The sequence below is a fragment of the Sus scrofa genome, chromosome 2 (genome assembly GCF_054392235.1).
Source record: "Sus scrofa isolate SSC_HxYL_T2T_F1_AM1 chromosome 2, Sscrofa_HxYL_maternal_Yorkshire_Landrace_v2.0, whole genome shotgun sequence".
Lineage (NCBI taxonomy): Eukaryota > Metazoa > Chordata > Mammalia > Artiodactyla > Suidae > Sus > Sus scrofa.
In genome coordinates, this window is record NC_139384.1 from 72,332,320 (window position 1) to 72,348,807 (window position 16,488).

The following is a 16,488-nucleotide window of genomic DNA, read 5'->3' on the forward strand; positions in this document are numbered from 1 at the left end:
AATACCTCGGAATACACCTGACCAAGGAGGTAAAGGACCTCTATGCCGAGAACTATAAAACTTTAATCAAAGAAATCAAAGAAGATGTAAAGAAATGGAAAGATATTCCATGTTCCTGGATTGGGAAAATCAATATAGTAAAAATGGCCATACTACCCAAAGCAATCTACAGATTCAATGCCATCCCTATCAAATTACCCATGATATCTTTCACAGAACTAGAACAAACAATCCAAACATTTATGTGGAACCACCAAAGACCCAGAATCGCCAAAGCAATCCTGAGAAACAAAAACCAAGCAGGAGGCATAACGCTCCCAGACTTCAAGAAATATTACAAAGCCACAGTCATCAAAACAGTGTGGTATTGGTACCAAAACAGACAGACAGACCAATGGAACAGAATAGAGAATCCGGAAATAAACCCGGACACCTATGGTCAATTAATCTTTGACAAGGGAGACAGGAACATAAAATGGGAAAAAGAAAGTCTATTCAGCAAGCATTGCTGGAAAACCTGGACAGCAACATGCAAAGCAATGAAACTAGAACACACTCTCACACCATGCACAAAAGTAAACTCCAAATGGCTGAAAGACTTAAATAGAAGACAGGACACCATCAAACTCCTAGAAGAAAACATAGGCAAAACACTCTCTGACATCAACATCATGAATATTTTCTCAGGTCAGTCTCCCAAAGCAATAGAAATGAGAGCAAAAATAAACCCATGGGACCTCATCAAACTGAAAAGCTTTTGCACAGCAAAGGAAACCCAAAAGAAAACAAAAAGACAACTTACAGAATGGGAGAAAATAGTTTCAAATGATGCAACTGACAAGGGCTTAATCTCTAGAATATATAAGCAACTTATACAACTCAACAGCAAAAAAACCAATCAATCAATGGAAAAATGGGCAAAAGACCTGAATAGACATTTCTCCAAAGAAGATGTACAGATGGCCAACAAACACATGAAAAAATGCTCAATATTCGTTGATTATAAGAGAAATGCAAATCAAAACTACCATGAGATACCACCTCACACCAGTCAGAATGGCCATCATTAATAAATCCACAAATAAGAAGTGCTGGAGGGGGTGTGGAGAAAAGGGAACCCTCCTGCACTGCTGGTGGGAATTTAAACTGGTACAGCCACTATGGAGAACAGTTTGGAGATACCTTAGAAATCTATACATAGAACTTCCATATGACCCCGCAATCCCACTCTTGGGCATCTATCCGGACAAAGCTCTACTTAAAAGAGACACATGCATCCGCCTGTTCATTGCAGCACTATTCACAATAGCCAGGACATGGAAACAACCCAAATGTCCATCAACAGAGGATTGGATTCGGAAGAAGTGGTATATATACACAATGGAATACTACTCAGCCATAAAAAAGGATGACATCATGCCATTTGCAGCAACATGGATGGAACTAGAGAATCTCATCCTGAGTGAAATGAGCCAGAAAGACAAAGGCAAATACCATATGATATCACTTATAACTGGAATCTAATATCCAGCACAAATGAACATCTCCTCAGAAAAGAAAATCATGGACTTGGAGAAGAGACTTGTGGCTGCCTGATGGGAGGGGAGGGAGTGGGAGGGATCGGGAGCTTGGGCTTATCAGACACAACTTAGAATAGATTTACAAGGAGATCCTGCTGAGTAGCATTGAGAACTATGTCTAGATTCTCATGTTGCAATAGAACAAAGGGTGTGGGAAAAACTGTAATTGCAATGTATACATGTAAGGATAACCTGACCCCCTTGCTCTACAGTGGGAAAATAAAAAAAAAATTGGACCTAATTATACTTGAACGTGCTGGACATCAAAGGAAACCATAAAAAATTCAATTGATGACCCATAGAATTGGATAAAATATTTGCAAAAGAAGCAACCAATAAGTGACTAATCTTCAAAATGGACAAACAATTCAGGCAGCTGAATACATATATAAAAAATGATCCAATCAAAAAATGGGCAGAAGGGCTAAATAGACATTTCTCCAAAGAAGACAGACAGATGGCCAAATTCACATGAAAATATGCTCAACATTACTAATTATCAGAGGAATGAAACTCAAAACTAAAATGAGTTTTCTTTTCTAACTGGTCAGAATGGCCATAATCAAAAACTCTACCAGCAATAAATGCTGAAGAGAGTGCAGAGAAGTTGGTGGGAATATAGAATGGTATAACAAATATGGAATACTGTATGGATGTTCCTCCAAAAAACTTAAAAATAAAAACAACCATATGATCCAGGAGTTCCCATCATGGCTCAGCAGTTAGCAAACCCAACTAGTGTACATGAGGATGCAGGTTTGATCCCTGGCCTTCCTCAGTGGGTTGAGGATCTGGCATTGCAGTGAGCTGTGGTGTAGGTTGCAGACGTGGCTCAGATCTGGTGTTGCTGTGGCTATGGTGTAGGCCAGTGACTGAAGCATTGAGTTGACCTCTAGCCTGGGAACCTCCATGTGCCACAAGTGCAGCCCTAAAAAGACAAAAACAAACAAACAAGCAACTACCATATGATCCAGCAATACCTCTTCTGGGCGTATATATGGAGAAAACCATAATTCAAAAGGATACATGTGCCCCAATGTTCTTTGCCGCAAAATTTATTTTTTATTTATCTATTTATTTTATTTTATTTTTTATTTATTTTTTGGGGGGTTATTTTTTTCTTTTATTACTCAATGAATATATCATATCTATAGTTGTATAATGATCATAACAATCTGATTTCACAGGATTTCCATCCCACAGCCCAGGCACATCCCCCCACCCCCCAAACTGTCTCATCCAGAGACCATAAGTTTTTCAAAGTCTGTGAGTCAGCATCTATTCTGCAAAGAAGTTCAGTCTGTCCTTTTTTCAGATTCCACATGTCAGTGAAAGCATTTGATGTTGGTGTCTCATTGTACGGCTGACTTCACTTAGCATGATAGTTTCTAGGTCCATCCATGTTGCAAAAAATTCTGGTATTTTGTTCTTTTTAATGGCTGAGTAATATTACATTGTGTGTATGTACCACATCTTCTGGATCCACTCCTCTGTCGATGGACATTTAGGTTGTTTCCATGTCTTGGTTAGGTTGTTTCCATGTCTTGGCTTTGTAGCAAAATTTATAATAGCCAAGACATGGAAGCAAAATAATATCCATCAACAGAGGATTGGATAAAGAAGATATGGTAAATACATACAGTTGAATATTATCCATAAAAAACATGATTATGCTATGTGTAACAACGTGGATGGATCTAAAGATTACCATAGTAAGTGAAGCAAATCAGACTGAGAAAGACTCATGTCTCTTATACGTGGAATCTTAGAAAAATGACACAGATAAACTTAATTACAAAACAGAAAGAGAAACACAGATTTCAAAAACAAAATTATGGGAGTTCTCTTGTGCCATAGTAGGTTCAGGATCCAGCATTGTGACTGTAGCAGTTTGGCTCATTGCTGTGGTGCAAGTTTAATCTCTGGCCTGGGAACTTCCATATGCTGTGGGTTAGGCCAACAACAAAAAAGAGAAAACAAACTTGTGGTTACAAAACGGCAAAGGTGGTGGGAGTTTGGATTAATATATGCAGGCTACTATACATAAAATAGGTAATCAACAATGACTTAGTGTATAGCACAGGAAAATCTACTCAATATTCTATGATAACCTACGTGGAAAAAGAATCTAATAAAGAATTGATATGTGTATATTTACAAGAGAATCACTTCATTGTACAGCAGAAATTAACACAGCATTGTAAATCAACTATACTTTACTAAATTTTTTTAAAAAATTGAAAAAGAGAACAATAAAAAAGGAGGTTAAAAATTATGACCAGCTATAAAACATACAAATTGTTACATCTACATTACCTTGAACAGCAGTTAAGTTAGTGATACATAGTGAAAGCTCTGGTCTCAAATTTTCACCTCCTATAAACTTGTATTTGTGGCAGTGGTTACTAAATGTGTTGTTTTCCTCATAAGGTTGTACAACCTAAGACTATTTTCTTAGAATACATAGGAAATACTACATGGTATGTTATTTTTCATGAGAGAAAAATTAATAAAAATTTATGTGGTCCCAGAGACATATGGAAATATCCTAATATTTCATATCCAAAATTGGGAATAAAGTTGGTATAATAGGAAGGAAACAAGGGGAAAATTTTGAATATCAGAGATAGAAAGGAAAGCTTAATAATTTAAATTGTACAGGGAAACAGAAGTCAAATAAATAATACCTCCAGAAATTAGTAGAAAGAGAAAATTTTTACTTTCAAAATCTGATTAAATACCACAACTTACGGCTTTGGAAATTTGAGCCCTGCAATCAATGCCAGTTCTTCAGCCCCAAAGTAATTATCCCCTGTATTTCTTCTTCCCAAATAATATTTTCAGAGCTTCCTTTATGTCTTTATTCCTGAGACTGTAGATGAAGGGGTTCAGCATGGGTGTAACCACACTGTGCATCACCGAAGCTGTTGCACTTGAGTGTGAACTGTGGGCAACAGCAGAAATGACATACAATCCCAGGACTGAACAATAAAATAAGAAAACAACTGAGAGGTGAGATGCACAGGTGGAAAATGCTTTATACTTCGCATGAGCTGATGAGATTCCTTTTATGGAAGAAACTATCTTAGAGTAAGAGGAAATTATTCCAGCAAGGGAACCACCACCCAGCAGCACTGCTGCAAAATACTTTACCATATCACAGATGAAGGTATTAGAACAGGCCAGTTGGACAACCTGATTGGTTTCACAGAAAAAACTGGGGATTTCCCTGTTTGTACAGAAGGACAGCTGTACCACTGTTAAGCTTTGTAACAAGGAATACGGGAAACTTATAGTATAAGATGACAGAAGCAGGAGAACACAGTGCCAAGGATTCATGATGACTATATAGTGTAAGGGGTGACATATGGCCACAAACCTGTCATAAGCCATCATGGTCAGGAGGAAGACATCCAATACTCCAAAAAATAAGAAAAAAGATACATCTGTATGAGGCATCCCTCATAGGTTATGACTTTGCTGTGAGCCTGGATGTTCCACAGCATCTTTGGGATGGTGGTGGAGGTGAAACAGATGTCTACAAAGGATAAGTTGGAGAGGAAGAAGTACATGGGTGTGTGGAGGTGGGAGTCTGAGCTGACGGCCAGGATGATGAGCAGGTTTCCAAACACAGTGATCAAATACATGGAAAGAAAAAGCCCGAATGTGAGGGGCTGTAGTTCTGGTTCATTTGATAATCCAAGAAGAAGAAATTTTGAAATGTGTGTATTATTATTGGTTCCATACAGTAGAGGTGGTGGCTAGAAAATAACAAAAATAAAATGACTAGTGACTAATTTTCATACAAATGTGCATTAATAAAACAAGTGGAAAGTTACAGTTATTTTGAAGTTAAGCAATTAATATATATTTTATATAGATCTCACCGCCTTTAAGGAGTCTCCATGACTTCCCTGTCTATAAATTTTTAGCTCAGGGTTTTCCATACAATTCTACCATCCAGTTATAAAGAATGTAATCAAATAACTCCATATAAGGTGTTTTCAGGTGCTATGAAGGGAAAAATTGAATGTATGAAAGAGAAGATAAGGTGTTATTTTTTATTGGATGTTCTGGAATTTTGCAAATAAGGTGACATTTGAAAAGAGACATCAAGGAAGGCACTGCAGGTGACAAGAGACAATTGAGGTGATGTGTGTATCCCATAGGGGAAAAGAACCAGGGCAAAAACACTGAATGTCTTTTTTTCAGATATCCAAAACTCAAAAGTAAGCCAGTATTTGTGGGAAGGCAAGAGGAAGGGGATGAAGATTGTGTTAGAGGATGCTGAGGAATAAAGTAGCTGAGGAATAAAATAAATAAATAAAATAAATAAAATAAAATAAAATAAAACCCATAATCTGAAAGGATACATGCACTCAAATTGCAGCAGTATTTACAATAGTTAAGACAAGGAAGCAACCTAAATGTCCATTAACAGAGAAATGGATAAATAAGATATGATACATATATACAATGGAATATTACTCAGCCATATAAAAGGATGAAATGATGCCATTTGCACCAACATGGGGGGATTTAGAGACCAGATTATCATACTAAGTGAAGTACATCAGATAAAGGTAAAAATCATGCAGTATCACCAATATGTAGAATCGAATAAAAATGACACAGAAATATTTATTCACAAAACTGAAACAGATTCAAAGATTTTGAAGCCAAACTTCTAGTTACCAAAGGGGAAATGTTAGGGAGAGGGATAAATTAGGTTGGGATTAAACATATATACACACCAGGTAGGCAGCAAGGGCCAACTGAAAAGCATAGGGAAATCTATTTCCTGTAATAGCCTATATGGGGAAACTATCTGAAAAAAGAATACATATATGTATATGTAAAATTGATTCACTTCACTGAACACTTGAAACTAACACAACTTTGTAGGTCAGTTATATGGCAATATTTTTTAATAAAAATAAATTAAAAAATTAAAAGTTGTTACTTAAAAAAATTAAGATTTTTTTTGCCTAAAATATGTATGGAATATCAACTGGGAAATAGTCATTTTAAAAATAATTTAAAATATTGATAATGTATCAAAATGGGTATATGACATGTGAGCATATGATAATAGGCCAATAAAAAAGATGATCAAATGCATAAATCTTTGATCAAACTCAGTAATAGTTTACAAAATCAACCAGAAATCACTTTTCATACCCAGCTTAAGAAAACATCAAAAGTGCGTCACACTGATTGGTTATAAACAGGTATAAAAGGGGTACTCACTCTCTAATTTTGCTGACTGAAATGTGAAATGTAATGAGGTTGGGAAACAATCTGAAAACAGCTATAAATACTAAAAATAGATCTTTACTCAGACTCTCTATTTCCTGGCACTTTTGACATTCTGGTACAGACTGTTTCTTGTGGTGATATGATTCTTGGATGTTGTAAGATGTTTACTGCATCCCTGGTTTCTGCTGAGAACTCCCCACATGACATGCAAAAGTCTCTGGACATTGCTCAGATTCCCCTGGGCTGGGGCTGAATAGTATTGCTTCTGTGGGGTCTAGAGTTTTATAGTAAAAATCTCAAAATATTATTGTGTAATTATGGTAAAGCTTTCAAAGCATGAGTAGCAAAGCTACACCATGAAATATCAAGCAGGCATTGAAGTAATGAATGAACACTACACTATCAGATTGGAAGCAAGTCCATGAGGCATTATTGAGTAGGAAGGAAAATTGGACACAAGGTAGAAAAAAAAGATTGCACTAAAAAATCAATAGCATGTATGATATACAGATATAGGATTTTATTCATGCATAAAAGTTATGAATATGTGTATGTGCATATATAGGAAGAGAACTTATAAAAGAAGCTTAGTATTTATAGAAACAAGAGTGTCAGTAAGAATAAAATTAAGTTAGGATTAGGTTTCAAAACAACAGTGTGAAACAAAATTGAGATAGTATCCAAAACTAACCTTTAAAACAAAATAATATAATAAAAATTAATAATATCAACACATATCTCTAACAATAGATAAACTTCCAAAGACTTGGAAATGTAAGGATATAAGGTAAGTGATTTTAAAATTGTGGAAGAAGCAGTACCTAAAGTATACTTTCATCTTATATAAAGATATACAAGAGTTCCTACTATGGTGCGGTGGAATCAGTGGTGTCTCTTCATCCTGGGATTCAGTTCAATTCTGGACACAATGGGTTAAGGATTCAGCATTGCAGCAGCTGTGGCATAGGTCACAACTGTGACTCATATGATCCCTGGCCCGGGAACTCCATATGCTGTGAGAGGGACCAAAAAAAAAAAAAAAAGATGTATGGATTCAATAAGTTTATGGAATGTATATGTAGCTCACCTTTAGTCAAATGTAATAAGATGCTTCCCAGATCCATCCCAGATGATGTTTGAAGGTGGTGAAACTTTTATAAATGAATCCAACCACAAAAGCCCAAATAAACAGTAAGGAAATAAAGAGATTTTTTAAAGACAGATCATATCCATAAAGGGTGATTTATTAGCAGTAAGTATACAGAAGAGCTATCACTGTCATTTTGTTCATATAAAAAATTTGCAAGTAAAGCCTACTAGAAACATAGCTCAATTTCCAGTAAGGAAAAATGTAGAAAACACAATATGAATAGGTGATAGCATGACCACATGCTGTGATAAACACAATTCTATAACATACATCTATACATACATAAAAGAACTCAGTATCAAATAGAAAAGTTAATGGGAAAACTCCAATTCCTTCTTTAGAAGAATATAAGCAAAAATAAGAATAAATACACTCTGACCACACTATGGGAATGTAAAGGGTTTTTTACAGATCCTTTACAGAGAATATAATGAGTAATTAGGAGTTCCTTCTGTGGCTCAGCAGTAACAAATTTGACTAGCATCCATGAGAATGTGGGATAGATCCCTGGCTTTGCTCAGTGGGTTAAAGATCTGGCATTGCCCATGAGCTGTGGGGTAGGACACAGACATGACTCAGATCTCACGTTGCTATTGCTGTGGTATAGGCTGGCAGCTGAGGCTCTGATTCAACCCCTCGCCCAGAAACTTCCAGATTCTGAAGGTGAGGCCCTAAAAAGAAACAAAACAAAACAAAACAAATGAATAACCCACAGATTTACTCAGCTTAATAGGTAGGAAATATTTGCAAAATAAAGCTATTTATCATACTCCTTTTTATTTATCAAATGCTTTTTTAAATGTGAATATGAAGAATGAAAAGAGAATCAGTGAAATAAATGTCTCATGAGATGTTGCAAGACAATAAATTGATTTGAATCTTTCTCACGAATACATATACATTGTTGTAAATGTCCCATATTAAAAAATAAAAAGAAATTCTCTCAATTCACTGAAGAGACCTCCACACCTAGCATTCTGTTTTTATTCCCTTTAACTACAAAACTCTTCGAATATGTTCTCCCTTTACCAGAAGCAGTGTATGTCTCCCATTCATTTCTCTGATGGACTGCAATCACTTAACTGTCAACCATCACTCCTGTATTGCTGAATTCAATGTTCTCTTCTCTTTTTAGCATGATAAATAAATGCATTAATTAGTTAACCAGGCAGACAAGCAACTGTAGAAATCTCTTTGCTTTGGGGTCCAGCTTGTGGGAATCAGGTGATCAATGGTTTTCTGTGTTGGGGAAAAGTGACTGGCTTGGATCGTCAGTGTCAGAAAGTAAGACATAGGAACAAGGGGAGATCTCGACCAAGGACTTCTGCGGAAGAGCGCCAGTGCCCAAAAAGCGTGCATGTGAAGAAATCCCTATTTATCCCTAACACACGTGGAATATCTGTCCCTTTCCCACTGGTCAGGTCAGGGCACACATTCTTCTCAGTTGGCTAATTTGAAACAAATTTGTTACTGGGAGGAGAGGTAAAAGGGGAGGGGTGGAGGAGGGTGTCTCAGATGAAGCAGGAACAAAATGGAGTAACTCAAGACTTCCTTTGATAGAAAAGACATATGTTAATTCTCACATATGTGCTCATCTTTGATTCTCTCTGACCCTTTCCTACAGTACCTCCTGGGCTCCCCTATTTACCTCATTGGGAACTCTGAGAGGAAAGGTACTGGGTGGAAGTCCAGATTCCTCCTGGATTGTCGATTATGGAGACTGAGGCTCTGCATCCACACAAGACAGCTGGAAAGAGGCTAGCATTAGTCTCCCAGCCAAATTTAGGATTCCAAAGGCAACAACTGTGCCTTGTCCAACACTAGCTTAGATATTCTGAGGGACTGTGGCAGTGGAGATATTTATAGCTCTCTGGGTCTGCTCATTAGCACATTACCCAATTTTTACTCTAATCTCTAAGCACATTATTTCCCTGTAGGACACTAATCTGAAGAGAAAGAAGATTTCCTGGAGATTCTGTGTCCCCAAGAGACCAGGTTAGAATAAAATGCATTCAGTGTTTACAATATCTTCCTCAGGAACTCTGCTGGCTTCTGACTCTAAGCTCCCAATACTTATCTCAAGACTTAAAATTTTCTCCAAATTTAACATTAGATTAAATCCCTGCCTGGGTTAGACACCTTGAATCTCCAAACCATTGACTCTTAGTGGAGACATAGCCAGCAAAATCTACAGAAAATTGCTCTTCGCCTCTTCCTTTTATATAAACTTTGAGCATTGCACACCTCGGCTTGATTTGACAATTTGCCAAAATCATTAGGAATTTCATATTTATATCACAAATTAAGAGTTCTCATTCAGTTCCCTCATATTGAAATGTTTATTAGTTGAAAGAATCTATTTAGATTTTTTTCTACTTCAATTTGAGCTTGAACTAGTAAAGAGATTATTCCTTGCAGCTTCCAGAGGAAATCCAGCCCTGCAAACATCTTGTTTTCCCATTTTTAAAGTTTAATTGAAGTATAATTGGTTTAAAATTTTGTGATAATTTCTCCTGGACAGCAAAGTGATTCAGTTATATGTATACACATATCTATACTTTTTGAGGTTATTGTATCCTGATTTTGGCCCAGTGTCCCATTTGAGGCTTCTGACCTCCAAAATTGTAGGAGCATAAATGTACTTATTTAAATCACTTGCATGGCAATTTTACATTAGTATTAAGAATTGAATACATTTATCCAATAAAATTTTGTTCAGGAAACTGTGATTACATTTCTAAATTCATTAGTTAGCTTCCCTTGGGTAAAGACAATTTGTGTTGTAATCCCATTTTAAGTTGAAGAAGAAATTTAAATTCAGTTTGGAACTATTTAGCCTCTTCAGCTTATAGGGATTTTCTTTTCCTTTTTTTGATTAAAACAAATTTTTATTGTTATTTCCCCAATACAATTTTTTTCCTACTGTACAGCATGGTGACCCAGTTACACATACATGTATATATTCTTTTTTCTCACATTATCATGCTCCATCATAAGTGACTAGACATAGTTCCCAGTGCTACACAACAGGATCTCATTGCTAATCCATTCCAAAGGAAATAGTCTGTATGTATTAACTCTAAACACCCCATTCATCTCACTCCCTCCCTCTCCCCCTTGGCAACCACAAGTCTATTCTCCAAGTCCATGATTTTCTTTCTTGTGGAATGGTTACTTTGTGCCATATATTAGATTCCAGATATAAGGGATATCGTATGGTATTTGTGTTTCTCTTTCTAACTTACTTCACTCAGGATGACAGTCTCTAGTTCCATCCATGTTGCTGCAAATGGCATTATTTTATTCTTTTTTATGGCTGAGTAGTATTCCATTGTGTATATATATCACATATTCCTAATCCAATCATCTGTCAATGGACATTTGGGTTGTTTCCTTGTCTTGGTTATTGTGAATAGTGCTGCAATGAACTTGCAGTGCATGTGTCTTTTTCAAGGAATGTTTTGTCCGGATATATGCCCAAGAGTGGGATTGCTGGGTCACATGGTGGTTTTATGTCTAGTTTTCTAAGGTACCTCCATACTGTTCTCCATAGTGGTTGTACCAGGATACATTCCCACCAACAGTGCAGGAGGGTTCCCTTTTCTCCACACCCCCTCTAGCATTTGTTATTTGTGGACTTATTAATGACGGCCATTCTGACTGGTGTGAGGTTGTATCTCACTGTAGATTGGATTGGCATTTCTCTAGTAATCAGGGAGGTTCAACATTGTTTCATGTGCTTGTTGGCCATCTGTATATCTTCCTTGGAGAAATGTCTGTTCAGATCTTTTGCCTATTTTTCCATTGGGTTGTTGGCTTTTTTGCTGTTGAGTTGTATAAATTGTTTGTCTATTTTAGAGATTAAGCCCTTGTCAGTTGCATCATTTGAAAGTATTTTCTCCCATTCTGTAAATTGTCATTTTGTTTTCTTTTTTGATTTCCTTTGCTGTGCAAAATCTTGTCAGTTTGATTAGGTCCCGCTGGTTTATTTTTGCTTTTATTTCTGTTCCTGTGATTTATGTTGAAGAGTGTTCTGCTTATGTTTTTCTGTAGGAATTTTATAGTAGCTGGCCTTACCTTTAATTATTTAATCCATTTTGAGTTTGTTTTTGTGTATGATGTTAGAGAATGTTCTAATTTTATTCTTTTACATGGAGCTGTCCAGTTTTCCCAGCACCATTTATTGAAAAGACAGACTTTTATGCACAGTATGTTCTTACCTCCTTTTTGTAGATCAGTTGACCATCAGTGCTTGGGTTTATTTCTGGGCTTTCTATCCTGTTCCATTGATCTACATTTTTGTTTTTGTGCCAGTACCACACTGTTTTTGTGACTGTAGCTCTGTAGGCAGAACATTTTGACATAAACTGCCACAGTACCTTTTTGGTTCCACCCCCCAGAGTAATGAACATAAAAATAAAAAAAAAGGGACCTAATTAAACTTAAAATCTTTTGAATAGCAAAGGGAACCATTAAAACAATTAGAAGACAATGCACAGAATGTGAAAAAATTTTGCAAATGAAGCAATCAACAAGGGATTAATCTGCAAATACAAAGTATCTTAAACAGTTTTATATTTAAAAAAACAATCAAAAAGTGGGCAAAAGACATCCAAGAAGACATATGGATGACCAGTAGGAACATGAGAGGGTGCCCAATGTCACTATTATTAGAGAAATGCAAATCAAAACTGTAAGGGGATATGTCCTCACAACTCAGAATGGTCACCATCAAAAGATTTATAAACAATAAATGCTGGAGAGGATGTGGAGAAATGGGAACCCTACTACACTGCTGGTGGAAATGTAGGTTGATGGACCCACTGTGTAGGCCAGTATGGAGGGTCCTTAAAAACTAAATATAGAACTACCAGCAATCCCACTCCTGGACATATACCTGGAGAACACAATAACTTGAAAGGATACATGTACCCCTATGTTAATGGCAGGACTCTTCACCATAGCCAAGACATGGAAACAACCTAAATGTCCATCAACAGATGAATGGATTAAGACGATATGGTACAAGGTAATAAGAAAGAACAAAATAATGGCATTTGCAGCAATATGGATGTAATTAGATATTCTCATACTAAGTGAAGTAAGTCAGAAAGAGAAAGACAAATACCATATGATATCACTTATATGTGGAATCTAAAATATGATGCAAATGAACCTATCTACAAAACAGAAACAGGTTCATGAACATGGAGGAACAGACTTGTGGCTGCCAAGGGGGAGTGGGATTGACCAGGAATTTGGGGTTGGTAGATGAAAACTATTATATTTAGAATGGATAGCAATGAGGTCATACTGTACAGCACAGGGAAACTATATTCGAACTCTTGGAAAAAAATGTGATGGAATATAGTATGAGAAAAAGAAGCTGGGTCATAATGCTATATAGCAAGAACTGACACAACACTGTAAAAAACTCTATGTTAATAAAAATAAGTAAATTAAAAAAATCAAAACAAAAAGAATAAATTATTTTTAAGAAACTCAAGTCTTCCCATGAAAAGTATGGAAATTTCCAAACATTTCTGATCCGAGGTTGAGAAAAACTTCTGGAATGTGTGAAAATGGACCAAAGGAAAACTGCCTATGTATCAGACAGAGCAGAAAGCTTAAAAATGAATAGTTGAAACTATACGGAAAAGTTGAATTCAAAGAAATAGAAACCCCAGGAAATAAATGGGAACAAATTCTATTCCACAGTGATAAAAATAAATCACAGTTTTTGTTCAAGGCTTTGAGTCCTATAATCAAGGGCAGTTCATCACCTTCAGGACAGTAGTCCATTTTACACCTGCCATCTCACAGAATCTCTTCAGAGCCCCCTTTAGGTCTTTATTCCTCAGACTGTAGATGAAGGGGTTCAGCATGGGTGTGACCACTGTGTACATCACTGAGGCTACTGCAGTCGAGTGTGAGCTGTAGGTAGAAGCAGACATAAGGTAATCTCCTAGGTAATCTCCTAGGACTGAAAAATAAAACAGGGAGACAACTGAGAGGTGAGAGGCACAGGTGGAAAATGCTTTATACTTCCCTTGAGCTGATGAGATTCTACATATGGTGGAAACTATCTTAGAGTAAGAATAAAGGATACCAGCAAGGGGGCCACCAGCCAGCAGCCCAGCTGAAAAATACAACACAGTGTCATTAAGAAAAGTGTCGGAACAGCTAAGTTTGACCACTTCATCGAGATCACAGAAAAAGTGGGGGATTTCCAAGTCTGTACAGAAGGAGAGTTGTAACACCATTAGGGTTTGTAGCAGGGAGTTCAGGGCACCCAAGATCCAGGACACCAGCACCAGAAGTCCACAGAACTGGGGGCTCATTTTGACCATGTAGTGCAGGGGGTGGCAAATGGCAAAGAAGCGGTCATAGGCCATCACAGCAAGAAGAAAGTTATCCCAACCTCCAAAGAGTGTGGAAAAATACAACTGGGTGATGCAGCCTGTATAGGTTATAAGTTTATTCTCTGTCTGTATATTCACCAGCATCTTTGGGATGGTGGTGGAAGTAAAACATATGTCCACAAAGGACAGATTGGAGAGGAAGAAGTACATGGGTGTGTGGAGGTGGGAGTCAGAGCTGACAGAAAGGATGATGAGCAGGTTTCCAAACACAGTGATCAGGTACATGGAGAGGAAAAGCCCGAATGTGAGGGGCTGAGATTCTGGTTCCTTTGATAATCCCAGAAGAAGAAATGTTGAAATTTGGGTATCATTGTCTGGTCCCATGTGGTAGTGTTGATGATGACTAGGAATCAAAAAAATTTAATAATATGATTAATTTTTACATAAGCGGACATTAATAAGATGCTGCAATTGCAATGCTATGTAGGGAAAAAAGCAATTATATAAAGGAATGAGTGGGTGTGTTATTTTTTTAAAAGTATGCTTGATTTACAGTATTGTGTCATTTTCTGTTGTACAGTATAGTGGCCCAGTCATACAGACATGAAGACCAGTCTTGTAGTTGATGGGAGAGGGGAGGAAATGGGATCGATGGGGAGTTTGGGGTACAGAGATGCAAACTATAACATTTAGAGTGGATAATCAATGAGTGTATTATTTTCATTGGGAGTTTAGGAAGACCTGACAACAAGGGGACATTTGAACAGAGACCTCACGGAAAACTGAGTGGGAGACTGGAGGGAGTATGGGGGAGTATGTCCTCTGCAGGGGAAAGAGCCAGTGCAAAGGCCTGAAGAAGGGACTCATTCCCAGATAGTCCAGTCTCACAATGTAACTGGTGTGGTGAGGAATGACCAGGAGGAAGAGTGGTGAGAGATGGTGTCAGAGAATGTTGAGGAAACAGGTGGCCTCCCTGCTACAGCTGAGACTTCAAGGCACAGGAAGTCCCTTGTTCACATTCTGCTCCTTGTACTTGATACATTTTTTTGGCCATGCCCATGGCAAGCAGATGTTTCCAGTTCAGGGATCGAACCTGAGCCCCTGCAGTGACAAGGCTGGATCCTTAATCTTCTGAGCTACCAGGAAACTGGTTAATTTTAATTTCAAGGAATCTCATGAATACATATAGATCCCCTCATTATTGTCATGTGCTGGTTAACATTCCATAATGGGTCAATTTATTATTTTTTTTTTAAATTTTAATGGAGTATAGTTGACCTAACATGCTGTGTTACTTTCAGGTGTATAGCAAAGTGATTCAGTTACACATGTACATATATCCACCCCTTTTCAGATTCTTTCCCATATGGTTATTACAGAATATTGAGTAGATTTCCCTGTGCTGCACAGTAGGAACTTGTTACTTATTTATTTTGTATAGAGTACTGAATGTATGTTAATCCCAATCCCCTAATTTATCCCTCATCCCAGCATTTTGTTTTTGGTAACTAGGAGTTTGAGTTTGAAAACTTTGAGTCTGTTTTTGTTTTATGAATAAGTCCTTTTGTATCACTTGTATTAGATGCCACATGTTAGTGATATCATATGATATTTGTCTTTGTCTGGTCATTTTAGAACATAGAGGGAGAGGATGAGAGAGTGAGAGAGAGGAAACAAATTTTGACCTTCTGCAACCATGTGTCACATCAGGCTCTTCTCAGCTCCAGGCACAAGAATTAGAAAAGAATTGATACAAATTAAGTTGTCTACATTCAATTGTTTTTACCCCAAAGATACAAGGAAACTTCTTTTGTAAAACAGAAGCAGACTCAAAGTTTTGGAGGCCAGACTGATGGTTACTAAAGGGGAAATATTAAGAGGAGGGAGGGATTGGGACTTTGGGACTGGCATATATACACTACTATACAAAAAATCAGTTGCTAACAGGGACCTGCTGTATGGCTCAGAGAAGTCTGTGCAGTACTCTGGATAGCCCATATGGGGGAAGAATCTGTAAAAGAAGGAATATGTATATGTGTACTTCTGTGGCTGATTCACTTTGCTGTGCACCTGAAACTAACACAACACCTATAGTCCAATAAAGTTTATATTAAAAAAAATAAAATCCAGTTTCAGT

The 16,488-nt window shown here is 37.1% G+C and overlaps 1 protein-coding gene and 1 pseudogene across 1 annotated transcript; both read right to left on the minus strand.

Annotated features, from left to right (window-relative positions):
- Window positions 1-4,385: 4,385 nt before the first annotated feature.
- On the minus strand, window positions 4,386-9,348 carry LOC100512522 (olfactory receptor-like protein OLF4; annotated as a pseudogene).
- Window positions 9,349-13,754: 4,406 nt separating this feature from the next.
- LOC100512706 (olfactory receptor 7A17-like) lies at window positions 13,755-14,735 on the minus strand. Its single transcript, XM_021082031.2, has one exon. The coding sequence runs from the start codon at window positions 14,733-14,735 to the stop codon at window positions 13,755-13,757; it is 981 nt and encodes a 326-aa protein (XP_020937690.1).
- Window positions 14,736-16,488: the final 1,753 nt, after the last annotated feature.